This window comes from Carettochelys insculpta, chromosome 16 (genome assembly GCF_033958435.1).
Source record: "Carettochelys insculpta isolate YL-2023 chromosome 16, ASM3395843v1, whole genome shotgun sequence".
Taxonomy (NCBI): Eukaryota; Metazoa; Chordata; order Testudines; family Carettochelyidae; genus Carettochelys; species Carettochelys insculpta.
The window spans coordinates 23,728,406-23,754,069 of NC_134152.1; the positions used below are offsets into that span (position 1 = coordinate 23,728,406).

General features: G+C 43.4%; 1 protein-coding gene and 1 long non-coding RNA gene across 3 annotated transcripts; one reads left to right on the forward strand and one right to left on the reverse strand.

Annotated features, from left to right (window-relative positions):
• Window positions 1–15: 15 nt before the first annotated feature.
• On the forward strand, window positions 16–19,776 carry LOC142021931 (uncharacterized). 2 transcript variants are annotated; one of them, XR_012647819.1, is made up of 3 exons: window positions 16–1,753; window positions 12,423–12,678; window positions 18,279–19,776. It is a non-coding gene; the product is annotated as an uncharacterized LOC142021931 (long non-coding RNA). The 2 variants fall into 2 exon arrangements; XR_012647820.1 differs by lacking the exon at window positions 16–1,753 and adding an exon at window positions 5,346–5,429.
• On the reverse strand, window positions 9,291–14,573 carry LOC142021927 (parvalbumin beta). Its single transcript, XM_075011272.1, has 5 exons — window positions 14,487–14,573; window positions 12,295–12,362; window positions 11,373–11,505; window positions 10,880–10,989; window positions 9,291–9,611 (listed from the first exon to the last, which is right to left on the reverse strand). Exons 2-5 carry the CDS (start codon window positions 12,353–12,355, stop codon window positions 9,586–9,588), a joined length of 330 nt encoding a protein of 109 aa, XP_074867373.1. The 5' UTR covers window positions 12,356–12,362; window positions 14,487–14,573; the 3' UTR covers window positions 9,291–9,585.
• Window positions 19,777–25,664: the final 5,888 nt, after the last annotated feature.

The window sequence follows — 25,664 nt, forward strand, 5'->3', positions numbered from 1 at the left end:
GCACTTTAAAGACTGGCAAAATAGTTTATAAACTATTTTGCTAGTCTTTGAAGTGCTACTTGACTGCTTTTTGTTTTGATAGTGTATAGACTAGCACGGCTTACTCTCTGTTACTTATTGATAAAGTGTGTAATGTCATGCTTTGATGAGACAAGGTTTGTGAGTACCTCTAGTTGGCCTGTAGGTGGCACCAGAGTCAGTCAAGTCCAATTGTCACAAACTCTCTGGAGAAGGTTTGGCCTAAGTAAGAGCTGGGGAACTGCATTTCTAAAACATGCCAAAAGTGCTAGAACAAATTAGATGAAGAGAAATAAGATAAACCCACTGTGTATGACTTGAGCAGTATATACAGTGCTTAAATTTTGCCAGCGTTTGCCAGGGCTGAGCCTGGGCACCTTTATGCTTAGCAGTTCCTAGTCCGAGCTTCTCTGGATTTTTAATGTCAGTTCTGGAGGTAAAAAACTGCTTGAGCCCATAAATAACAAGCAGTCCTGTAGCACCTTTAAAGACTAAAAAAATTATTTATGAGTTAATGAGCTTTGGTGGGCAAGACCCACTTCCTCAGTTCCCAGTTCCACAGGTTCTGCTTATTAAAATATTAAAATGTTTTTAACATATGTCAACAAGCACGAGGACAGTTCTATAACTCTGTCTTCATTCAAAGAATTCATATTCAGACAAGATGCATCTACTTCAGCAGCTCATTCCAAGAATTGAATCCAACCCTCTGGATCTTTCAGCCCCCTCTCTCTGTATGAGGAGAGCCAGGCCTTGGCGGTGCTGGGACACCAAAGCTTTTTCACATGGGCGGGCTGCAAAGAAGAAACTGTATCAGACTGAGTGTGAGTGTGGAATGAATGTTCTGAGATCCTCTTTCCATTTCTCTGCTCTTCTTCCCCTCAGCTCAGCACTTCAGCTTTACTTCTCCTCTTCTTACTGGAGATGAGCCTCATGCAAAATGCCCCCAAATGGTATGGGTACTGGAGAGCCAAGCTTGGACCTGATTTTTTCAGACGGCCCCTGGCTAGGATTTTTCTAAGACTCCTGGAGGAGTTGACACCCAAATCCTACTGAATTTCAAGGGAAAAGGTCTCAACACTAGACAAAACTGCCTCTGTGATGGGACTGAACATTAACAAGGGAAAGACCAAGACAATGAAGATCAATGAGTCCAATAACAACACCATCGCCCTGGGAGGAGATGTCGTGGGAGATGTGGAGGAGTTCACCTACGTGGGGAGTATTATGGGCAGAGACGGAGGAACAGACAAGGGTATCAGTGCCAAAAGGGGAAAGCTACAGGTGCATTCAAGACTCTCTATCCCATATGGAGTTCACAAATAATATCTGTGAAGATGAAACTGCAGATCTTCAACACAAGTGTGAAGAGTGTGCTCTTGTATGGATGCGAGACCTGCTGTCCTAAAAAGCCTTCAAATCACAAGCTACAGACATTCATAAACAGATGCCTGAGGTGCATCCTACACATCAAATGGCAAGACTTTGTCACAAATGAAGAGCTTTGGAACAGAGCAGGACAAGAACCACTTGATGTTCAAATCAAGAGAAGAAGGTGGGGATGGCTAGGCCACACGCTGAAAACCATCATCCAGCATAGTCCGTCAAGTTCTGAAATGGGATCCGCAAGGAAAACACAGAAGAGGAAGCCCTCAGACAACATGGAGAAGATCTACAGAGGCTGAAGGACAACAACTGGGGTACAACTGGAGTCATCTAGAAGTTTTGTCTCAAGGTAAAGTGAAGTGGAGGAGACTTGTACATGACCTATGCTCCACACGGAGTACGAGGGTTTAAATCAAATAAGTTAATTGGGACCTCTAACTCCCTTACGCTCCTACAAAACCCTTCTCCACCACAAACTTCTCAATGACCTTGGATAAGTCACTTAGTCTCTGTGGGCTTCAGTTCGCCTTCTGTAATCAAGGGATAACAGCACTTCCCTACATCCCAGAGGTGTTGTGAGGGAACACAGGTTTAGGTGATCAGCCAGTACAGTAACAGGAGCCATATAAGTACCCAGAGGTGTGCCTGTACTGGAACTGGAGGTGTGATTTCCAGCTCAGGCAGAGATACCTGTGATAGCTCTGATCCAGTCCAGTAAAAACCAAGTGTAACCATGACAGCATGAGCAGTGAGAGGGGCTATCTGTCTCCAGTATGAACCCATCCAAGAAGCTAGGTCAGCAACTCCTGGCACAGGTGCCAAGAGTGGCATGCGAGCTGATTTTCACTGGCATGTGAGGCAGAAGCTCAGCCCCGCCCCTTCTCCCCCATGCAGCTGGAAGCTTGCTCAAAGCCATGCTGCCTGGGGATTAACAAAAGACTGGCTAATGCTACCAACCACCACCTAAACGGTAAAGCTCTGTGTCTTTGTTTATTAATGAAGCTGTTGTAAGTAGGACTATTGGTGACTTTAAAAAGCATCACCGGCACTCAGACCATACATAAAGGTCAAAAGGTCAAATTTCAGCACTCTGCCTTGGAAAGGTCGCTGACCCCTGCGCTAGGTAGTTATTCAGAGCAGCTAGCCCCAACTGCCAGTCTTGTACAGGCACTGTAAGAATAAGGCCTTCTTCTGTGACAGCAGTGTAAGGCCTTAAGCAAGCATGGGAAGCCTCTGGCCTGCAGCTTACCTTGATCCAGCCTGGAGCAAGGCTTAGGGTTTCCCCGCCAGTGGGTTGAGCTGGTGCTCACACTCCAGCCGTGGGATGAGTCTCTGAGCTTTGGTGTTCTCCCTGCAGGAGTGGAGCATGAGCACTGGCTCCCCATTGTGGGGGGAAGCAGGCCTGGTTATGAAAGTGGCTGAGTTGCAGGCCGGCTCTGCCTGGTGGAAGAGAATGGGGCAGGGAGGTCATGTGCTGCCCTTCCACACCTTCCCCAGGCTGGAGCCACACGTATTGCCGATAGCACAGGGAAGCTCTGTCTACGCACTTGCCTACAGGCTTTCCCACTGCTGCTCCTATTGGCCAGAAATTACAGCCAATGGGAATGGCAGGGGGGAGCACCTGCATGTGCAGAGCAGCATGAAACCACCTGGTTCCCTCCCTGCCCCCGGCCAAACAGGAGCTGCCCCACATAAGTTCCCCAATCCCCTGCCCTGCCCACCCAGATCCCACACCCCACTCCAAGCCTGCTCTTGCAAGCTACCTCCCATTCACGCCCCCACTCTCCACTCCGAACACTCCTGCACCCTTCCTCCTGCCCAGACCCCACGCCCTCCGCCCCAGCCCAGACTCTTCACCCCACTGCCAGCCTGCTTCCACACCCTACCTTCTATCCAGACCCTCAACTACCACCCCAGCTTGCTCACCAGCAGCCACACACACACGTCCCCAAATTTTGGCTTCATCCCAAGGCCTAGGGGAGCCCCCCCCACCAGCAGAGTTAATCCAGCTCTGGGTAGAAGCCCTGAACTTCAGCTTCACCTCTGCAGGGCTGGAGGACAAAGGAAGCCTGGAATCCGGGCACCCATAAGTAGCTCTTTTTTTTCTGCATCTCACTTGGGGAGTCACATCAGTGAGGGGTTTGGTTTTGTTTGTTTGTTTTCTTACTGGGGGGGCCAGGTTAGTGAGGGTTTGTTTTGTTTTTTGCTTCTCACTTCTCTGTGGCCCACTGGCCCCCAACTTGTTTTTCTGTGGCTCAATGGGCCCTGACCCAAAAAGGTTCCCCACCCCAGCCTAAAGCCTAAACCAGACTGAAAGAGCAGCAGCCATTAACTAAGAAGCAGGAAGTAGCATCCTCTCCTCACATTTCATCTAAACTACATTCAAATAGTGTGATACCAGGCTGTTCAGAAGAAGACCTGTCTCTAATGGAACCCAGTATCACCAGATAATGAAATATTATTAAGATAGTTAAAGCAAACTTAGTTTTATAACACTCTGGGAAGAAATTTCCTGTCAATAGTTATGGTTGTGAAATCCTTATTCCTTTATTGTTCTATCATTAGAGTTCCCACTTCCCAATTCTTTGTCTGATCTCTGGTTCTTTAATTGTTTCTGTCGCTGTAAATTAATTTTGCTTGGTGTAAATCGGTTAAGGTGGTGCGATATAACTGGTTAGGGAATTATGTTACAATATGTTAGTATTGATTAGGAAACTTTTAATAAAATATTTGGTTAAGTAGTAGTAGTAGTAGTAGTATGGTGACGATCTGAAGAAGTGGGTCTGTCCCACGAAAGCCCATCACCTAATAAATTATTTTGTTAGTCTTTAAAGTGCTACTGGACCGCTTTTTTATTTGGTTAAGGAATAGCTGAGCAGGACCCAAATTTCACTATATAAACTGGGATCCAAGAAGGGGAACCAGTTGGGAAAGAAGGTACGGAAAAATAAGATGTTAAGACCTGGAGGAAGAACTCACCTCCAAGACACAGCCTAAGAAACAAGCTGCCAAGAATCCTCTGTATGACCATTGGGTTGCAGCAACCATAATCCAGACGAGACTGACCTTCCCTGGCCACTAGGGGAAGTTTGCCTACCGGATCAGATTGGTGAGCATAGCATTGTATTCTTAACAAGTGCATTCTGCTTGCTTGGTAATTGTTAGTAAATAAAGAATAAAGCTGTTACTGGGTAAGGTTCTTTCACTGGTGAAAAGTCCTACAGACCTGCAGGAAGTTACACCCTGAGCCATAGGAGCTGGGTGAGAGTGGGCATTTCAGTTGACAGGGTTACCCCTTGAGCTCTAGGAACTGGGTAAAGGTGGGCGCTCCAAGAGTATGGGAGTGACAGAATTTTGTGTCAGTGACAGAGCTACCCTTTATTGTTAGCTAACTACCTCAGTCAGAGCAAGTGTGAGCATGTTGCCTCAAGCTGGAATTCACAACTCCAGACTGGATGTCTACATGTGCATTAAGACAGCTAGATCCCATATGCTGAGCTGTGTGAAATCCAGGTCTGTCATCTCTGGCTTGTGGCCCTCTTTTGCTCCTTGTTTGGTAAAATATAAAGACCATAGTTTTATTTCCTTTATCCTAGGGCTTGCACAAAGGTGTCTTTGGCAGTGATATGGCCTGATTCCAAAGGCTGAGAACAGACTACCGGGGTGTTATGCTGCATGTGGATCGAGTTGTTCTGGTTTTGTGACCCATAAAACAATTTAATACACACTGAGAAAAGGCACTGTTAAAACTGTGTCTAAACACAGGATGGTGCTATATAGTCAACACATCCTCTTTTCAATAGCGTTCAGTCTGTGTTCCTCCCAAATGAATAAACGTAGGAGCTCAACCTGCATTTCCTACTCCAATAAAATTCCCATTGCGTTGCAGACAGCAGGTCCTTCTTCTTTTCTCCCCAGTTGTCCTGCCTGCTGCAGCCTGCAGTTCAATGAACCCTGACTGAGGAAGGCTTGCAGGATGTTGGGTGTATTATGTAAGAATATAAGCAACCTTGTTTTGAAAGCAGGTGAGTGGGACAACTGATCTAGTAGATAAAGGAGAATATATTCCCAGGCACAGTTCCTTTAAGGCCTTGGACCAGATTATTCCCTACATGGATGCAGTCCTTGGCATCAAAACAGAGAGGTGGTGGCTTCCATGTCACCTCTGCAGGAGCTGTGGGGCAGGTGCATTGCCCCAAAACACATTAGAGCAGCCCTAACTTGTGCATTTGATGCAATAACTGCTATCAGCCACTTCAGTGGGGAAGAATAGCAAGAACACAGATTGGCCTTGATTACCCTACCTAACGTACAATTCTGCCCCAATGCTGACCTGCCCTGGAACTACGTAAAGCTAGAATCCCATAGAAAGAGCTGATCTTGTGCTGCAGCACAGCTGTCTAACAACCATGGGGAGCTCTGTCTCTAGACTTCTGCTCTCTCTGTTCATAGTTTTCTGGATTCCCAGTGAAGGTTTAGCTTAACTTCCTCACCATATGTCATGCACCTATCGTGAGTCCTGAGCAGGGAGTTTAATCTTCGCTTATTGGTTGTCAAGCAGAGTCTCTGACCTGTTACAATTCAAGAAAATCTCTTTGTAAGGACTTCGGTGAAAGTCATGCTGCCAGTTCAGGAAAAGGCTCAGGAGTCAGGAAGCAGTTCAGAGGTGAAGGCCCCTTGCCTAGAGGCCCAGCCATACATGTGATTTCCCCTGAAATCCCGAGAAATCACAATTTGGAGAGCACTTTGCCCTTTAAGGAAATTACAGCCTGTCATAAGGCGAACTAAAATTCACCAAAAGAAGCCATTAAGAATATTTTACTTCATCTTTTGTTTATTTCCATGGTGTTAAGAAAGAAGACAGGATCCCTACCTTCAGAGCTTGCAGTTAGCTTTTTAAGACCATAAGCCATTAGTATGTGCTTTAGTGCACTGCATGGCATGAAACCTAAGGCTCATTTATATTAGCTTCTAATTTCTATTTATTTAGTTGCTGCTGGTGCTTACCCAGGTCTCTCCATTGCCCAAATTGGTAGGTACTTGGGAAGATGCAATAAGAGCATATCCTTGTGAATTGCTTCACTCAATCAGTAATTGTCCATCTATCTATTTTGTTGAAATGCTAATTTTCTAACAATAGATAGTCTCAGAGGTATAGTCATATTAGTCTGTAGCATCACAAATAACAAGCAGTCCTGCGGCACCTGAGAGACTCACAAATTTATTAGGTTGTGAGCTTCCATGGGTAAAACCCACCTCATCAGATGGCTTGCTATTTTTCCACTCCCATTTCCATCTGATGAAGTACATTTTACCCATGAAAACTCATAAACTAATAATTTGTTAGTCTCTAAGGTGTCACTGGACTGCTCGTTATTTGTAATAGACAAGCAACAGACATCATGACTTGCATTATTAACATAACTCTGAGAATACTGATCCCAGGCCAGTCACTAGAAACCAAAGCTCTGAATTTGCATTGATCCTGCATGCACAGTGTCTATGGCTTTTTGTGTTGATTTGTCACTGATAAAGTGGCGACATGGCTTCTTAACATTTTGTGAATGTTTCAGATCTGCCACACTGCAGAAACGACTGTATAACTGGAGCAGATATGCTCCTGAAAACAATGACGCTGGCAGGAATTTTGACATGAAGTAGGAGTATATACGTGAGTGCCCTGACTCACAAGAGTTCTTTGCACTCTTAATTGCCACAGAATTCAATGAAAACTGTCATCACTCAGTACCCCTGAAATTCAGGTTAGCTCTGAGCCCAAACCTGCATTTCTTGTGTAACCATTGGGAGATTTGGCAGGCAAGGAAATGCATTAGCTGGCTTTTGATCTGTGAATGCTGGTGGTATATGTCTATTAGGCATACGCAGTGCCTTCTTTTGAAAAAAAAAAAAAAAGGAGGTGCTGGTACTCAGCCAGCTCCTCTCCTAACACCTCCAGCCAATGCCCTGGCTGGGGCTGCTCAGGTGCAGGTACTCAATACTGGCATGTACCAGCACAAAAAAGCACCTGTGCATATGAAAAACAGACATTAATTTATACTGATTAACAGTAATGCCAGTTTTGTGTCTATGTGACTGCTACAGATACAAAGGTGCACTTTGTCTTATACAGACAAGTGAATGAAGTGAATGTAGTCTCTTCACTATTTGCAGTATTGCCTTCTAGCAATTAACACAGGCTATAATTTAAATCAAGCTTTAGCATCAAAGCAACTGGGGATAGAATTATGATATCTATTCAGGATAACTTTGTGTTATGCATGACTGCCAAGGAATCCGCAAGACTGATTGCCAGGATTTCTCTTCTGCAGTTGGGCGGAACATCTGCCAAAAAAGCTCAGTTACAGGCTGGGGTGTAAGTGAGCTGTGCTATGCATGACACTATCTGCTTGCAATTTGTGGACATGCCTGTACCAAAAATTACATAAAAGTTCTAACACGCTCTGTTTCTGCAGTTTTTCAAAACAGCTGCCAAAAATAACTGACAGTTAGCTGATATTCAGCAAGGGGTGCACTTTTGGTCTGGAACCAAGTCCTGGGAAAATGATTGATTAAATGTTGTTGGAGTAATTTTTAATACACCCATCTCGAAATATTACAATTCTCCTCCTCCTGCATTTAACCATAACACTGTATCAATGGACCAAGTAAATAATTGAGACTTCGCGAAGTCCCACGAGATGTGCTATAAAATATTTATCAAAGGAGCGAGTAACTTCTATAATTTTCAGACATACCCTAAACTGCTAATATTAAGGATATAAAATTAAGGATAATGTTCACTATGATAACATTAGGGAGTTGGTTAATAGGCACTCCATATTAATGGATCACTGGTGATATTTTTATATTTGGCATTGGATGACTCAAGGAATGACTCCAAGCACCTTTTTGTCTGTAGCAAGCACAACATTTTTACAAGGCAAGAAATGGTTAATATAGTTGTCCAGCTGGGTGAGAGGCACAGAGAGATTCAGTGACAAACTCATGGTTGAGCAGCAAAGCCTTGATCCTGCGGCCTACCCACATGTAGTTCATTGCAGGGTCATGGTCTTTGACACTGGCAGACCTGCCCGCTGCCGGTGGGAGGGCAAAGGGGGACAGTTGCCCTGGATCCCAGCATTTCAAAGGGGCCCAAAGCGCTGGCCACCACCACTGTTGCTTTGGCCATGGTGGAAGCAGAAGCACTGTCCCCCTTTGAAATGCCACAGCAGTGCTGCTGTGCCACTCTGCGCAGCTCTGGAGAGGAGTGGGACCAACACTATGATCCAAGTGGTGCTAAGAGCTAACTGCTCTTGGCCCTGCCCCATCTTCCCTTGGCCCCGCCCCTTTGGTGCGCAGAGCTAGGCCCCCCTCCCAGCTTGCCCTGGGGCTTGCAGTGGTTGTCAGCACCACCGTTGGCAGAGCTGGGTTGAGTAGCAGGTTTCCTGCTCCCCAATCTCACTAGAATGCAGCTGCCACGCAGCAGATGTAATATAGAGATAAAGGAACATAATTCCTCTTGAGTGAGTTACATTTTAGGCCATTAGCACTTTCTGACAATATAGGTTATAGCCTACCTCTTGCTTTTTAAATTAACCAGCAATTTATTCCCTGCTATGAGCTATGTGTCAAATCCTCTTACGTTTTTTTTCTAAAAGTCTCACAGCTGGGACTGAATATAGATTATTTTTAGATACCTTGTTAGCATCCCTTTTCCTCAAGGATCATACAATTAAGCAGAAAGAAAACCAAATCAGAGCAATTAATCACTAAAAGATGTCAGATTATTTAAGATCATCAAAAGTGTGTCTGAAGTGGGTAGGCTGGAAAATGGGGCTGGGGAACTGGAGAAGAAGATTTGAACCGAGAGAATAAAGACAACAGTGTTTTTTTTCCAGAGTTTTTTACTAATTTTTTTCCTTCTTCCAGCCACAACTTCAACATTGTGAGTGGTCGAAAATCACAAAGTGCCTGCTTTTACACTGAAAACAATGCCACATGACCAAAATACCTGTACATTGCAAGATCTCATAACAGTCCCATACGTGGAGTTAACATACAGGCATTTTACTAATGCCATGAGACAATATAAAAATGTACAAATACGTGCTGAGTGTGAGGTGCTTGTTGGAGGAGGGAATTTGAAGAGACTGTCCATTGTTGCTTTTGGTCTAATGCTCTTTATGCTGTCACCAGAGCTTGGAATTCTGTGAGAGAAATAAAACAAGAAAAGCAGGGAATAAAACTAGATGAAAGTGGTTATTAGTGACTTTGGAAGCAATGGTAAAAACTGTCCAGAAATCCAAAATGAGGGCTCACAAAGTTATTCTAAGGAAATATTGGAAGCTGCTGCTAAATTGAAACACAGGGTATGCAGCTGATCTTCTTTCCTTAAAGTAAGATGCGATGAGGATTGAACTTATAAATTCAGAGTTTGGGAAATCCTGAGTTAAAACTGAATTTCATTTAATTCACTGCACGAGTGTTTCCAGCTTGAGTAGGAGTTTGCCATGCATATTGAATGTCCTGCAAGAGCCAAGATGAAAGAGTTTGGATTTGGATGGACCTGTCAACTTTGGTCTGAATTTTCTTGCTTTTGTAGCTTCTAAATGAGACACTGAATGTTAGCAGTGACATAGTTTCAGAGTGAGAAGTGTTATCATTAAGGAGGTGCCTGAGATCTGTGTAAGATGATGTCCTATTTGGGATTTATAAGTAGAAGCTACAAGAGCTGCTGCTAAAGCACATTCCTGCTTCTCCTCCTGAACGCCAGCTAAGATTAGCACGTGTGTCTGTTGGGTGGTTGCCACCTGTCTTAGTCCAGCTGAGACTGCACAGTTTTCAGCAACTTTATCTCCAGTATATGATCTATGATCCTATTTGCTTCCCTGTGAGTTCAAAAAGAAATTGGCCAGCTAGCCGATATTTTTCCTCATGGGTTTTTTTAAAATAATTTGGTTCAATTTCGCATAGAAGTGCTGCCCTGTGAAACTTGCACTTATTGGCTTATTCTCTAGCACAAACTTTGTCAGACAGACTGACTGTGTGCTGAGCGTGTCAATGCATTACATCAATTGTAGCATCCTTTAAAAACAAGCACAATCAATCTTTTTACTGCATTATTGAGTCTAGGTGGAATGTTCACCTGTGATCTGATGTGCAAGGCATCCACAGCTGTAATTTAAGTCCATAGGAGCTGCTGGGTCTCAGCATGTCTGAAGAATCAGACCCCCAGAGTCTGTGGGCCGGATCTTGCATCCATTGAAAGCAATGGCAATGGTCTCATTTACATCAGTGGGTGCAGTGGGGCCTAATTCTGCTGCCATGGATACTAGTGACAATAGGAGTGAATTAAAGTTCATGAAACTATGCTCGCGTAAAAGCTGTTTCATGAGGAAATTGGACCATTTTACTCCATCTAATTAACTGTACTGTAAATTTACTCTCAGCCCCAAAAAACATATTGAAAACTTACCATCCACTCCGATTTTGCCATCACCATCAGTGTCACCTGCAGCCATGAAAGCCCTGGTCTCGGCATCGGTTAGGGCTCTGGCAGTTGAGGAGAAATTCTGCAGGAACAGCCTGAAATAAAAGAGACATTGCTAAGTGTTATTTCTATTATGGATATGCTACAGACATCAGTCAGGGAGTGCCCCCTCCCTTCTGGGGTCTGGACACAGAGTTCCAAGATACTGTCTGTTCTCTGAGATGACTTTGGTAGCTCAGCATTTATGTCATTTTCACTCAAATCAACATCCTAAACCCCACAAATGAATAATGTCTAATCTTAGCATATATGGAAATCCCTAAATGTATTTTACATGGAAGTTCACAAGCTCATGTTCAAACCAAACTCAGAGATAGCCAAGATGTTGGAATTTCTTTAAGGTAGCAGCAGCTCACAGGACTCAAAGAACATGTAGAAGCCTGCAGCTAAGAAGTAACAGCAGCTAAGCTATACTTACTGAAGTTCATTTTCCTCAATGAAACCACTCTTGTCCTGGTCAAGGATTCCAAATATTTTCTTTACCTGGTCAGTAGACTTGCCTTTTAGACCGACCTTGGAGAAGAAAGACTTGTAGTTGAAAGAGTCAGCAGCTGGGAAAAAAAAACACAAAAACCTGTTGTTTAAAACCTTTTCTCTTAGGTTTATTACAGCTGTATGTAGTTCAGGCACCCATCTGTAATTTGTGGCTGCTAGGTTCAAAGCTCAGTTCAGCTCCTGTTGCTTTTTTTTGCTCAGGGAAGCACACTAGACGTGATCTTAGCCAGAGCTTCCCCTTCGACAACCTATGGTTGGATACCCTGTGGCCATTCATGTTTCCTCTTGAAATGGACATTCTGCAAAGTCCCTGAAACTTATTTCTAGCTAACTCACAGCTAATAAAAATAAACAACATTTAGAGCATGTGTGTCTGACATTAAGCCTTTCAGCCAAACCCAAAGCCCTTTCTCCAACTTCCTTCAGTGCCTACACAGGCAAAGGCCTCAAGAGAAAACAAGTTTCATCCTGAGTCTCCAGATGTCTCATGGAATATACATATATGTGGTTCTAATACTTCAAGGCAGGGCCTCAGTGAGTAAATAATTAGGGACAAAACCTCAACTGGTATAAAATTGGTATAATGCACCAGAAGTCAATGGTGCTACATCAAATTTATGCCAGGGAGGATGTGACCCTTTAATGCCAGTTTGCAGCTGCACATTTAAGGGATCAGTTCCCATAAAAATCCCTGTTGTAGGTCTTTTTGAATTCAGGAGGCTACCTTCTAACGAGGCTGCAAAAAGGTCTTACAGAGAAGGGAACTGCAGAGAAAATGAAAGCCAGATCATAATAAGATGTAAAAATAAAGTATGGCTCCTCATTTCAGAGGGACTGTACCTTACCCTGGCAGCTGGAAAGAGCAGCTTCAATGTCTTTAGCAGAAAGGATGTCAGTTATAGCCATTGCTGAACTGTAAAATAAGAATGAGCTATTTAGTCATTAAAATAACTTCTCCGTCTCTTTCACTCAGGGGCTGTGTTTGAAGTTGTTGGTGGGACAATGTCTGAGAAAGGACACATTATTCGTCTAATTGTAAATGGAGCATACAGTAACAGATGTCTGCAGCAGGTGCTTCCACTTGAAGCTGGGGAATGAGTGCGGAATTCCACACGACAGGGTGTAGAGCCAAATATGTCTGGAGAACATGGAACGAGCGCAAGTCAAAGGTGTCCAGCACCCCAAAAGTGTATGACTTCTTTGGAAGGATCTTGTTACTCATTTAAAAGGTATTATATAAATAGTCACAAATGTATCTACAGAAGACATAAAACAAAGGACCACATTTATCCCTGACGTAGTTCTTGGAGCTGTTTTGCCTAAAACATTTTAAAATCAAATTATGATTATCAGTATATGGGCTGATCTTTTAAAAACTGAAAAAAAATTATTTATTTTATTTATTCTAATTTAAATTTAAAGGAACCTAAAAAACACAGGAACATTCAACCTGTACCTAGCTCCACTGACGTAAATTGAATTACATCAGAGACAAACTTGACAATTCTATAGAAGGCTGATTCTCATGGTAGCTGTCTAGGGCTACGTCTACGCTTACTGGGAATGTCAGTGGCTCCTACACAATTTTAGGTGCTCCAATTGCGTACCTAAAATCGATTTTGCTGCCGTCGACAATGGTCCCCATTTTCACTGCAGAATGTCGAGGCGAGTGCTCCTCCCGCCAACATTCCTTGATTCTTGTGGCTTGCAAGGAGTTCTGGGTTCGACATTATGTGAAATGATGCCCCAGAAGATCAAACCTAAACGTTCAATCTACTGTGGTTAGTGTAGACCTAGCCTAGACGAAAGTTCTTCATAAGCAAGTTGGCCTGTTTAGACTCTGTGCAGAATAGAATGAGTTGGATTTTTACTCAAATGCCATCATTTTGATAAATTGATGTGCTGAGAGCAAATCTTTCAAACCTGGAGGAGGGATGCCAGCTATTTCTAAAACAACAGTTTTTAACGAAGATCCCCTTCTCCTCACTGAAGCAAAGACAACTCCAGAGGCTCTGTCTGAGAAAGCTATGTTGATTACCAAAAAGCTGCTGAGGCCCTAGCTCCCAGTCTATTCTATTCACGTGAGTGTAATTTAGTATTGATCCAATTATACTCCTATAGTATTCTCCACTGAAGATTTCAGAATATATCACAATTATTAATTAATTAAGATTCACAACAATTCTGTAAGGTACCTGCAGACTACTTATGGATGGGGAAGTGAGGCACAGAAAAGTGACTTTCTGAGGGTCACAGAGATATCTGTGGCAGAACTAAGAATCAAATCCAGATCTCCCAAATCCCATCTCAGTGCTTTCCCCCCAAAAACTATCTTTCCCAGGTAAAATACATATAGAAAAAATAATATGTTCCCTCTTTTATTTTCCTTTGGATATGGACTTGAAGGAAGGTGATGTTATGATTTATGTGCCTTGTTAATGAGATCTTACATAAGTTTGAAACTTGCTCAGGAAATCAGTTGGCTACCTCTGAGAGATTTCTGAGAGAGGAAATAAACAGTTTATCGTGTAGGTCTGGGTAGTCCTTGTTTGCTGGTACTTCCCAGAGTGCAAAGAGACAATAGGGCAAATTCCCTACTGGTCTCAATGGATGCTTCTCCAATTAAGTTTCTCCACTATTGCTTCTTCCACTTATGCTAGCTGTGAATTCATCTCAGTGAGTTCTTGTGAATATATATTATCAATGCTTTCAAAACTCGGGAAGGGTAACAGAATTATACCTGTATATACCAATCATCCACTAGTCACGGATGATGGTTAAAAAAAAGGAGGGGGAAGAGTTACAGGGGGAAAAATTGGAACATGCCTTCATTTCTGAGAGGTGCACCATTGCTGTCCTTTCCTCCCACTAGTCTGATAACTGATTTCATTCCACTGATTTCATTCTACTGTTGTAGAGGTAGGTCAGAATGCAAGCAATTACAAGATTTTGTTTTGGTTTTAATTGCCTGGGGTCTTTCAGTTTATGAAGCGTTTTGCTTTTCTTTTTCCAAAAGCAGAGGTTCTAATGGTCTTACCTTTGTGGTCTTCTTGGCTGGACAAGGAGGCAATCTAGCTGGAAGAGAAGCACTTGCTGTGTGTCCCCAGCAGAGCTGAGGTCGCTTATATATACTTTAAGTAGTATACCATATACAGATTTTAGATTTCAGCGTCATGAAGGGGGAATGGTGTCGAATGAACTTGCCTAACTAATCATCTTACACTATTTTTATCTCAAGAGAATACATATGATATTTTCAAATGAAATAAGATAAGTGGCGAGATATGTGGAAAGGACTGCGTTGTATTAAATTTCTTCTGATTTAAGCAGAAAATATCAACTTCTACATATGATCTAGGCCACAAACAAATAATCTGATACATTTGATCCTAGTACTCAGATGAACTGATGCTGGAGAGAATCTTGATGAGGTGTATTCCATAAACATTTTAATGTGATAACTTGTTATATTATTTGTAGACAAGGGGTTGGAGTTAAAGGCTTAAGCGTTGCCCTGGGAAAGAAGGTAACTGACATTTACTCATGTAAGAAATAGGGCTATGCTGAAATTTGTGCAGCATACAGTTTAAGGAAAATAACAGTCATATTTTCACAAAGATTTTTAGGTGTTTGTCTCTTAAAAACAGTAAATGAGTTGCTGCAGTCAGTAAAATAATATTATGCTAGTCCATCTGAACAGCAAAAGCATCTATTGCTGTAATGGTTGAGGAATTTGGTTTGTTCCTAATCAGAACCTGAAAATTCTTTAAAGTTAGGAAGCAGCGCCCATCTTTAGCTGTATTATGCCTGAGTGATGGGAGGCCTGATCTACTCAGCTGTCTCTGAGGCTACATCTACACAAGAGGCTTTTCCCAGCAAAACTGGGCTTTTGTCAGGAAAAAAGCGTGGCGCATCTACATGCAAAATGCGCTTTGCTGACAGTTTGTTGACAAAACCCGGCACATCTGTCCGCAGAGTTATACTCCCCCCCGTTCAGGTATAACGCCTCTCTGAACATTGTTCTGTTGACAAAACAGCTGTGTAGATGTTCCAGGGCGCTTATATCGACAGACAGGGCTTCTGGTTACTGGGCAGCCCTGTTTGCAGAGCTTCCGGTCAGCCTGTCTGTCGAGAGAGGGCCGGGCAGTCTGGCTGCTCTCTGTCAACAATGTGGATTGCTCTTTCAATCTACTTTTATGCATAGACACAATCTGTCATCAGAAGTTTGGCTGGGAAATCCCTTCTGATGGTAACTTCTGTCGACAGAGGCTTCTTGTGTAGACATAGCTGAATGAAAGCATCTGAGCTTTAGCAAGAGGGAGCTGCATATATAATAACAAAGGAGAAATTTTCCAAAGCATCGTTGCAGAAGTTACTCTGAAAGGAACATCTTTGCAATTTTAAGCTGTTTTCAGATCTCTTTTAGGTATTTAATCAGTTTATTTCTTTATATTGCTGTTTTTCAGAGATACTCAGTGCTATGGTACATTTTCCAGACATTTAAATAACTCACAAGCAATTGAATTGTCCGAGTTTTCTTTCCTGAGATGTAATGTACAAATACCACAGTGTCTAGTAGCACTTTAAAGACGAACAGAATAATTTATTAGGTGGTGAGCTTTCGTGGGACAGACCACTTCTTCAGGCCAATGGTATATACAATACCAATGGTCTGAAGATGTGGGTCTGTCCCACAAAAGGTCACCACCTAATAAATTATTCTGTTCGTCTTTAAAGTGCTACTGGACTACTTCTTTGTTTTGATAGAATATAGACTAACATGGCTATGTCTGTGTTACTATTCACAGTGTCTAGGTTTGGCCGATTTCATCCAGAAACTGTTTTAATTCTACCAGAAAAATTACCCGATTTTTTTTTCAAATAAGAAAATGGACTAGGTTGTGCCAGCATAAAAATGTGTGGCATGATATGGTCTAGTGAAGCTAAGTTAAAGAGAAAGGCAAAATCTGCTAAAGCTTTGGAATGGTATGAGTATAAAGCAGAATTTGAACCAGAGATGGCTATGTCAGGGGATGCTTTCAATTTTTGAAGCAATAGCATCTCATCTTGCTAAGAGCTAATTCCACATATGTTCACCCCTCACTCCTGTTCTCCTATTTAAAAATAGCATTGATTGCTATTATTTGTTTTAGTGCCTGTGGCCCATAACCATTTGTCTGTGCTTACATGTGTGAAATCACTAGAAGACACACGTGTTTTTGTTTTCCAATGGGCTATAGCCAGATGATTACTTTTGCTTGCTGTAATTTTTGCTTGCTGTAATTTTTGGATCCTGAATCAAATGCTTTAGAGCCCACAGACAGTTAAACTGTGGTCAGACTCTGGCAAATTTTGGAGCCTGGTTTGCATTGAAGTTGGAGGCAGCAGAGATCCAAAACACGTGCAAAGGCTGTCAGGATGAAATGCACAGAGATCATGTAACACTATTTACAGCCAGCCTCCAACAGCCATTTCAGCAGCAAGTGCTACTCTAGAGCCCGCAAAACACATCTGTCTGTCTGTCTGATTTTTACTTTTTTTTAATCAAAGCCTGTTAATAGCCTTCCAGCAGTCACCCAATTTAGCACATGGAGGGAGATCTATGTAGCATTAGGAAGCAGCAGGAAGTAGTGAAGGGATGATCCCTGGCAGACAGACAGATTCCTTCTTAGGGACAGTTTAGACCCAGGGATCTGCACCATTTCAATCCTCTTACATCTCCTTGCCTGCTATTGGATTTCTTGTTTAATGCATGAAGAAGCAATGGTATAAATATTGTTCTCTTTCCATTTCAGGTCTCCAGTCTGGATTATGTTTTTAACCCTGCTAGTGTCTCCTCCCCCGATGTCAAAGGCCACATTTTAGAGGCCATTAAGTCGCTGTCTTTGGGAAATTGGGATCCTTGGGGCCATCAAAAATCCACCCTTATGTGCCCTCCCCATTATCCCACTGTGCTGTGTCAGTTGCATAATACCTTTTCGTTGTCCCCTTTTGCCCCAGAGGTGGCTGCATTTCACTGGTTTGGTGATTCTTAGGCAAATACTGCAAAGTTTTTATGTGATTATACACTCTAATTATCAATTCATTTGCTTAGGCCTCCTCTGAATCTCTTTTGCATTTCATTTCCATGGATATTTCTGTAAAAGGAATTTGAAAGTCTTAGGTGGGGATTTTTGCAAAGCTGTATTTTTATAGTTGCACATATGAAAGGCTGACAGACCCTGGCTGTCAGCAGGCATAATCAAACCTAGAACCTCTGGAGCTAAATACATGAGCATACTTGATGCTTAGGTGACTGGTACCTGTGGGGTGGGTTGGGGGGGTACAGGGAGTGGGGGGCATGAGGAGGCACTCCATGTAGTGATTAACATTTATGTGGAGGCCGGGGATGGTGCATCTCCTGAGTGCTACCACAAGTCACCTATGACTATGTGGGCTAAAAGCCATATGCCCTCGGCAAAGGCTATAGCAGACTCATTAATCTCTGAGTGGAATAGGTGCCGATAGATGGGAACAGAGCACTCACACAGCTAGCATGGATTACATACACAGCTTTCAACAATGGACTGAAAATGCCAGTTCACTCAGCCAACGAGGAAACAGAAATCATACCACATGGCTTTTTTAACTAATCACATCTAACCAATACTATTTGATTAGGGAAAACAAGTATTCCTTCAGCTTGTGATACATTTTTTGGAACGTTACAAGACTAAACAAATGACATAAATGTATTACTATTATGCCAATGCACCATCTTGTTTATTGAACAGACATTCTAGTTTTGAGTGAACTTAGTTGTTTTGTTTTTTATTTTATGCTATTGTAGGCAGAAGTTTTACTTTCTGTGAAGGTGACCGGAGACTCAAAATATTCGGTAACTGCCATGGACTGTAGGAGGCAGACTGTAACTGTATCATACACGGGCACATTTATGCTAAAGTTTATTCTCCCTCAATAAGGTAGTGCAAGAGAAATGTGCAAAAAGCTGCCTGGTTTGCAGGAAGCAGCACATGGAAAATAAAATAAGATTTGACTTATTTTGAGCAGACTTTATAACAATTGTTGGATAATTTACTATGTGCTGATACATTGATGTTGCTCTCTGAAGCCACATACTTCCAACTGATGTGACTGATTTTAAGAGATGCTGAGCACCAACGTTCTAATTTTTTCCATCCCTGGGTAAAATAAATTTTGTTATGTGCACCAAGGAATGCGTGGAAGTGCACCACCAATAGAAATACATGCTGCTGGCTGCAAGCAGCTGAGGTGCTCTGCCAAGCATCTGGGAGGCACCTGAATCTCTCCTGGGTGGCTGCCCAAGTGCTCAGCTTATAGGGAACACTGCTGAGCACACACACCTCCCATTGACATCAACCAAACTAATCACATATGTACTATTTACAATCTTTCTACCTAGACAGAGCCAAATTTTACTCTCCTTATTCATGTGAGTCATACCACTTAAGACAAAGGGATTATCTGCATAATACAGGCAATATTTAACCCCTCATTTTATTAATACTGATCCTATTATGGGATGCCATGGTAATCATTAGTCACAGGAGAATGTCAGACATACTAATATTTGGAATGAATTCAGGTTTATTTTTTGGGCTGGATCAGAGTGTAAATCAAGGGTAACTCCAGTGAAACCAGTGCAGCTAGAACAGTATGAAATCACAACCAGGTCTATTATTTCAACAATGTCCTCATCTGATGCTGATATTACCCTTGTAAAGCAATGCATTAATTTTCCTATAACTGAGTTACCTGTCAAGTCTATGTGTTTCTAGCTTATTGAATATGTATTTGTATGAAATAATGTTTCCAGTCATAAAAATGAACCTTACAGATGCTGTCTCCAGTACACAAAGACTACCAAAGTACTAACAATAATCAGAATGAGGACTATAGCAAAAAAAGATGAATTAACATAGAAGCAGATACTTCAGAGGTAACTGTCTTGATATGGAAGTATTAAGGCTTTAGAAACCAGAATTCATCCAGCAATTTAATGCTAAGCCTGGTTTAATCAAATAGTGCATCAATAATACTGATTCAGTTCTTCAAATATTTAAAGGATCAGTGGGATGAAAAGATAGAAAGGGGCATTGTCCTTTCTATACAAGTATGGTATTTGTGCTGTACTAATGCACATTACTGCTTGTATTGGTGTGCAGATCTCCTGGTGATTGCAGGCTTTATTATAGACTACAGAACAATGCAAACAGCAAATGTGAGTCTGCTGTTTAGACATAAAGAATGCCCAGTCATGGACAAGCTAGTGACTTTCCCGGTGGCTTCTACTAGCAAATTGCATTAGTCAATGGGAATAAACTGAAATGGCTTACTCTGTTTGAAGGAAACGTTTTTTTTTCAGATACGTTGCTCTCTGAATTGATGAAATGCATGTGTAATTGTGATTGCCATAGATACAGCTGGATAGTAGCAATGACTAGCTTTTGCTAACATTTCCAGCAACTAAAAGGTTAGAATACTGTTTTGTTTTGTTTTACAAAGAGAAGTTTTCTTAAGCTAGGACTTTCTGAGGGAAAATGTTTAGCTGAAGTTCTACGATGTGAAACTCCCTCAATAAGAATTCAACATGCCTATAAATGGCTGGGTATTATGTAGGAAATTTTCATGAAATACTTACAAATTGATCATTTAATTTTGCTCACCCTTTCTGCGGACACTGGAAAGTAAAAATACAGCGATGCTTGAATAATTTTCTAAGATAACCCAGAGAGCACTATGAAGTAATTGCTGCTTTGTCCTGAGAGGTCTCTTCTGTGGGTTGCCACCAAGTTCTGTTCTCTCACTCCATCCGTATGGTGATTAAATGAGGCTGCATGGGCAGATAGAGTGGCAAATAGGTGACAGAGCCATCAGGCTCCAGACGGGCATCAGCTTGACTTCTTCTTTTCATCAAATCTGTACACTGGAGTCTTTCTGGTCTCCGGTTGTCTACTAAAGTCTTAAATTAGATGAAGATTGGCTGTCTAACTCTCAGTCCTGCCAAGACAGACCTGGATGAGTGGGATGAAATGCCTAGAGGAAAGTATAATGTTGATAGAATAGGAATTGGTCCATCTTTTGTTAATAGGCTCCTAGACTTTTTTCCTGTAGACTAATCTGCTTTTAATAGGTCAAGTAGATGTAGCCAAAAACACTTACGCTAATCTGTGCCTGGCCAGGTAGTTCAACTTCTGACTTTAACCCATAGTTGCAGCTCTTGTCAGAGTAATGGGTGCCCTTTTCACCCTCTGCCTGGATTACTGCAATGTGTTCTCCTGAGAGCTTGTGTAGAGGCCACTTGGAAGATAAGGCTGATGCCGAATACACTGGGAACTCACATTACCATGTTTCTTAAAGAAATACGTGTCTTTTGCGCTCCAGGTTTCACCACTCTATTTCTCGATGAAATGTAAGTTGTTGGGTGTATTCTCAGGGAAGGACACTCTGTTGCCAGTCCACAGAAGACCCATCTGCTACTAATCACCGTGCAACCTACTAAGTACAAGATATACATTATGCCCAGCACTGCCCGTTCCTGCAACACCATGGCTACGAAGAGTGAAGTGGAGTGAAAAATATCACACACTGTCCCCTCCCAGGCATGGGAAGAGAGAAAGGGCATAATGCAGCCCCCCCACCCCAGACCTGCAAGAACCCCTGGAACAACAGGAGGAGCAGCAGTTTGCTGAGGGGAAAAAACAGATGTGGGACAGGGCACACAATTGTTGTGGGAGTGGTGAGGGTGCAAAACTAATCGCTGGGTGGGGCAGAGTCAAAGAGTGAGGCTGTCCCTTTAGGAAGGAAGAGGCCAGTGCATATGTGACTCATTTTGGGCCTCCCAGTTTGTTTTATAAGTGGAAACCTGGGCTCAAGAAGGCAGGGAGTGAGGCTGGGCAAGTTGTAGACTTGGAGAGCAGCCTGAGAGTCAGTCAGGAAAGAGGGCAGGGAAGAACTGCCTGTGGAGGAAAGGTGAGTCACAGCACAGGAGAGCAGGGTACAGAGAATCATTGGGAAGAGCCAGACATTGATGATGAGGAGTGGGCAGTCTTGGGGAAGCCCTATTGAGTAAATGGAGAGCTTATGCGGAGGCCCCTAGCAGAAGGGGAAGGAACAGGCTGGTTAAGAGAAGCTGAGTCCAAAAGATTTGATGCAGGCGGGTGGCTCTCAGGAGCAGAAGAAAGACTCATAGGCAAGGAGGTCTAGGTGAGTGGAACACTCAGAGAAAGCCCCTTGCAGCCGGTGTCAAAGTTAGACTCAGACTCACAATTTATCAGACCACTCTGTTTTATTAGCAAAGCCGCTCTGCTAATACATTTAGAAGTGAGCCCCCCGAGTGGGGCTTGTGTCTCTTAATTTATACAGTTTTTTGGAGAACAAGTTACAGACAAGTTACAGACAAAAGAAGAAAAAGAGTTTAGTCACCACCCTTCGAGATCCCTGAGACCAGTCACGTATCTTCAATTACCTGCCACCCTTAACAATCTCCTTTAACAGCTTCCAGTTAACTTAACTAATTGCCCTTCACACCTTCCATTCTGATGCCTGCTTCTTAGACAGCGCTGGCTCCATCTTAATTGCTTCTCCATTCAAAGGCTAACTGTCCCTACGTGTGCTCCCTCAGATACTTTGTAACATGTTTTGGCACGCCCTCTCATATGCAATGTATCCAGCATGTCCCCTTATACAACGTTATACTTATACAATGTTATACTTCCACACCGGCCTGAGTGGAGGGCTGCAGTGAGCTGAGCCCATGACAAGGGGTTGCCTTGGAGAGATGTTCTCTGGGCAAGGCTAGAACGCATGGGCAGGGAGACCTGGAGAGGAAAATTTCAGGGAGCTATGTTGCAGGAGCCCTGATGCAGGGCCACCAGAGAACATGGGAGATAAATTAATGTTGGAGCTCTGAGGCAGAGGGTCTGGAGAGTGGAGCTGTGAAATAATGGCAGAAAGCATCTGGAAATGGCCTGGAGAAGGACTCTTGAGAGGAGAGCTGGTCTTAGGAGCTGGTGAGCTGGGCGGTCACCCCGGGCTACCACTTTCAATGGGCCACCGAAAAGCTGGTCTGGCATGTTGGACTCAGCTGCTATCTTGGCAGCCCTCTTTCCCCGTGCTGCGCACCCCAAGTGGGCACTCTGTTCCGGGCCAGCCCCTGCTGCACTGCCCATGCTCCCCACACTCCCAGGGTGGCTTAGGCCATGCTGACTGCCCTCTGCTCCTGCGCTCGCCCCTGCTGCACTGCATGTGATCCCAGGTGGATGATCCACTCCTGGGTGGCTCCCACCATGCTGCACGCTCCAGGATTGGGCCAGCTGCTGGGTGAGGAGCTGAGGCAGAGTGCTAGGCTTGGGGTTATTGTGGGGGCTGCCATTTTCAAGGAGCCACCGAAATTTGCCCAGGGCCACCAATTGGCTAGGACCAGCCCTGTAATTTGGGAGTGTTGACAACAACTGCCACACAGATGGTGGTGGTAAAAAACATAATTGTGTTATTTTCAGACATTTGAAGTTGGCAGTACTGGGTAGTAGCACCTAGATTTGAGCGGCATGAAGCTGAGATGCACTAAGCACATACTCTCTTACTAAAAATTCCCCATGGGATTCATAAAATCTTGGCTGAATTGCACAGGGTGTAATTCAGGGTGGGATTGGACTTGACCTTTTTACTCAAATGTTAATTACTTCTGTACAATACGTGAGGTTACAGAAATTAAATTGTGACATTAAGGCTACGTCTACACGTGCACCCAACTTCGAAATAGCTTATTTCGATGTTGCGACATCGAAATAGGCTATTTCGATGAATAACGTCTACACGTCCTCCAGGGCTGGCAACGTCGATGTTCAACTTCGACGTTGCTCAGCCCAACATCGAAATAGGCACAGCGAGGGAACGTCTACACGCCAAAGTAGCACACATCGAAATAAGGGAGCCAGGCACAGCTGCAGACAGGGTCACGGGGCGGACTCAACAGCAAGTCGCTCCCTTAAAGGGCCCCTCCCAGACACACTTTCATTAAACAGTGCAAGATACACAGAGCCAACAACTAGTTGCAGACCCTGTATATGCAGCACGGACCCCCAGCTGCAGCAGCAGCAGCCAGAAGCCCTGGGCTAAGGGCTGCTGCCCACGGTGACCACAGAGCCCCGCAAGGGCTGGAGAGAGAGTATCTTTCAACCCCCCAGCTGATGGCCGCCATGGAGGACCCCGCTATTTCGATGTTGCGGGACGCGGATCGTCTACACGTCCCTACTTCGATGTTGAACGTCGAAGTAGGGCGCTATTCCCATCCCCTCATGGGGTTAGCGACTTCGACGTCTCGCCGCCTAACGTCGATTTCAACTTCGAAATAGCGCCCAACACGTGTAGACGTGACGGGCGCTATTTCGAAGTTACTGCCGCTACTTCGAAGTAGCGTGCACGTGTAGACGCAGCCTAAGCTAACCAGTTTTCCAGATCTAATATCTCAAAATGCTATGGAAAAGGTAATCCAGAACACCAAATCTCAGCTACTTCCTGAAAGATCAAATACACAGAGCTTTATTTCATAGTCATGCTGAAAAATTCCTGCTTGTCAATGCAGAAAATTTTCTCTAAGGCTGAGGACCACACACCTTGAAAATGGATGGAGTAGCTGACAGCGGAGACAGCAGTTTCAGTTATGCGACAGATCGAATCATAGAATCCTAGAACTGGAAGGGAGCTCGAGAGGTCAAGTTCTGTTCCTGGCCATCACAGCAGGACCAAGCACCATCAATATCATTCCTGTTAGATATTTGTCTAACCTGTTCTTAAACATCTCCAATGATGGAGATTCTACAACCATCCCAGGCAATTTATTCTAGTACTTAACCACCCTGCCAGCTAGGATTTTTTCCTAATATCTAATCTAAGCCCTGCTTGAGGGGGGATGCTACAAATGACATTCCCAGAGGGGGCCTGGAAAACTGCTGTGAAGCTGTTGTATTTTGGGGATTTGGGGACAGTGGTTCTATCATATGCATTGTGTGGACTATTGACCATGTACAGGAATAAATTATACCTAGAAGAGGGTTTTCAATTGGACATTTTGAACATGATGTTCTTTTTAGGTATAACAGCAAGGGGGAAACTGAGGCAAGTGTTGCTGTTGTGCTGTTGCTTGTTAAAAAAGGCTGCTCTGAGGAGGGTCTGTCTTATGACAGGCAGATGTGGGGTTGGTCGGGCATATAAATAAGAATTTTGGGTTTGAGGAGAAGCTGGAAGCCAGCAAGAACACCAGAGGCAAGGTCCAAAATCAACCTAATCTGCCTCAGCTCCACACCCAGCAGCTAGCCCAGTTCTAGACCTTTAATCATTTTAGTTGCTCTTTTCTGGACCCTTTAAAATTTCTCCACATCTTTCCTAAAATGAAGTGCCCAGAATCGGACATAATACTCCAGTTGGGGCCTAATCGGTGCAGGGTAGAGTGAAAGAATTATTTCTTGTGTCTTGCTCAAAACACTCCAAGTAGCACACCCCAGAATCAAGTTTACTTCTATTGCAACAGCATTACAGTGTTGACTCATGTTCAGCTTGTGGTCCACTATGACCCCTAGATCCCTTTCTGCAGTACTCCTTCCTAGGGAGTCCCTTCGCACTTTGTATATATGAAACAGATTGTTCCTCCCTATGTGCAGTACTTTGCATTTGTCCGTATTGAACTTCATCCTATTTGCCTCAGACAGTTTTTTCCTGTTTGTCCAGATTTTTTTTGAATTCTGATCCTATCCTCCAAAGAACTTGCAACCCCTCCCAACTTAGGATCATCTGCAAACTTCAAAAGTGTACTCACTGTGCCATTATCTAAATTTTTATGAAGATATTCAATAGAACTGGCCCCAAAACTGACCCCTACAGAATCCCTTCTAGCCTGAGTGTGAGCCATTAATAACTATTCTCTGTGAACGCTTATCCAACCAGTTATGCACCCAGATGCCAGTAGCCCCATCTAGGTTGCATTTCCTTATTTTATTGATAAGGTCATGTGATACTGTATCAAATGCTTTACTGGAGTCTAGGTATACCACATCCACTGGTTTCCCTATCAGGGTTGGTCTGACGTGGTTTGTTCCTGACGAATCCATGCTGACTGTTACCTATCACCTTATTATCTTGTAGGTGTTTGCAGATGGATTCTTGAATTATTTTCTCCATTATCTTTCCTGGCACT

Bases quoted from the DNA above. Each gene is read 5' to 3' on its own strand.
- LOC142021927 (XM_075011272.1), bottom strand. From the start codon at position 12,355: ATGGCTATAACTGACATCCTTTCTGCTAAAGACATTGAAGCTGCTCTT. The intron at 10,990-11,372 runs GTAAGTATAGCT...CTTTTATTTCAG, and splicing joins ATTGAGGAAAATGAACTTCA to GCTGTTCCTGCAGAATTTCT. The intron at 9,612-10,879 runs GTAAGTTTTCAA...TTTCTCTCACAG, and splicing joins TGGCAAAATCGGAGTGGATG to AATTCCAAGCTCTGGTGACA.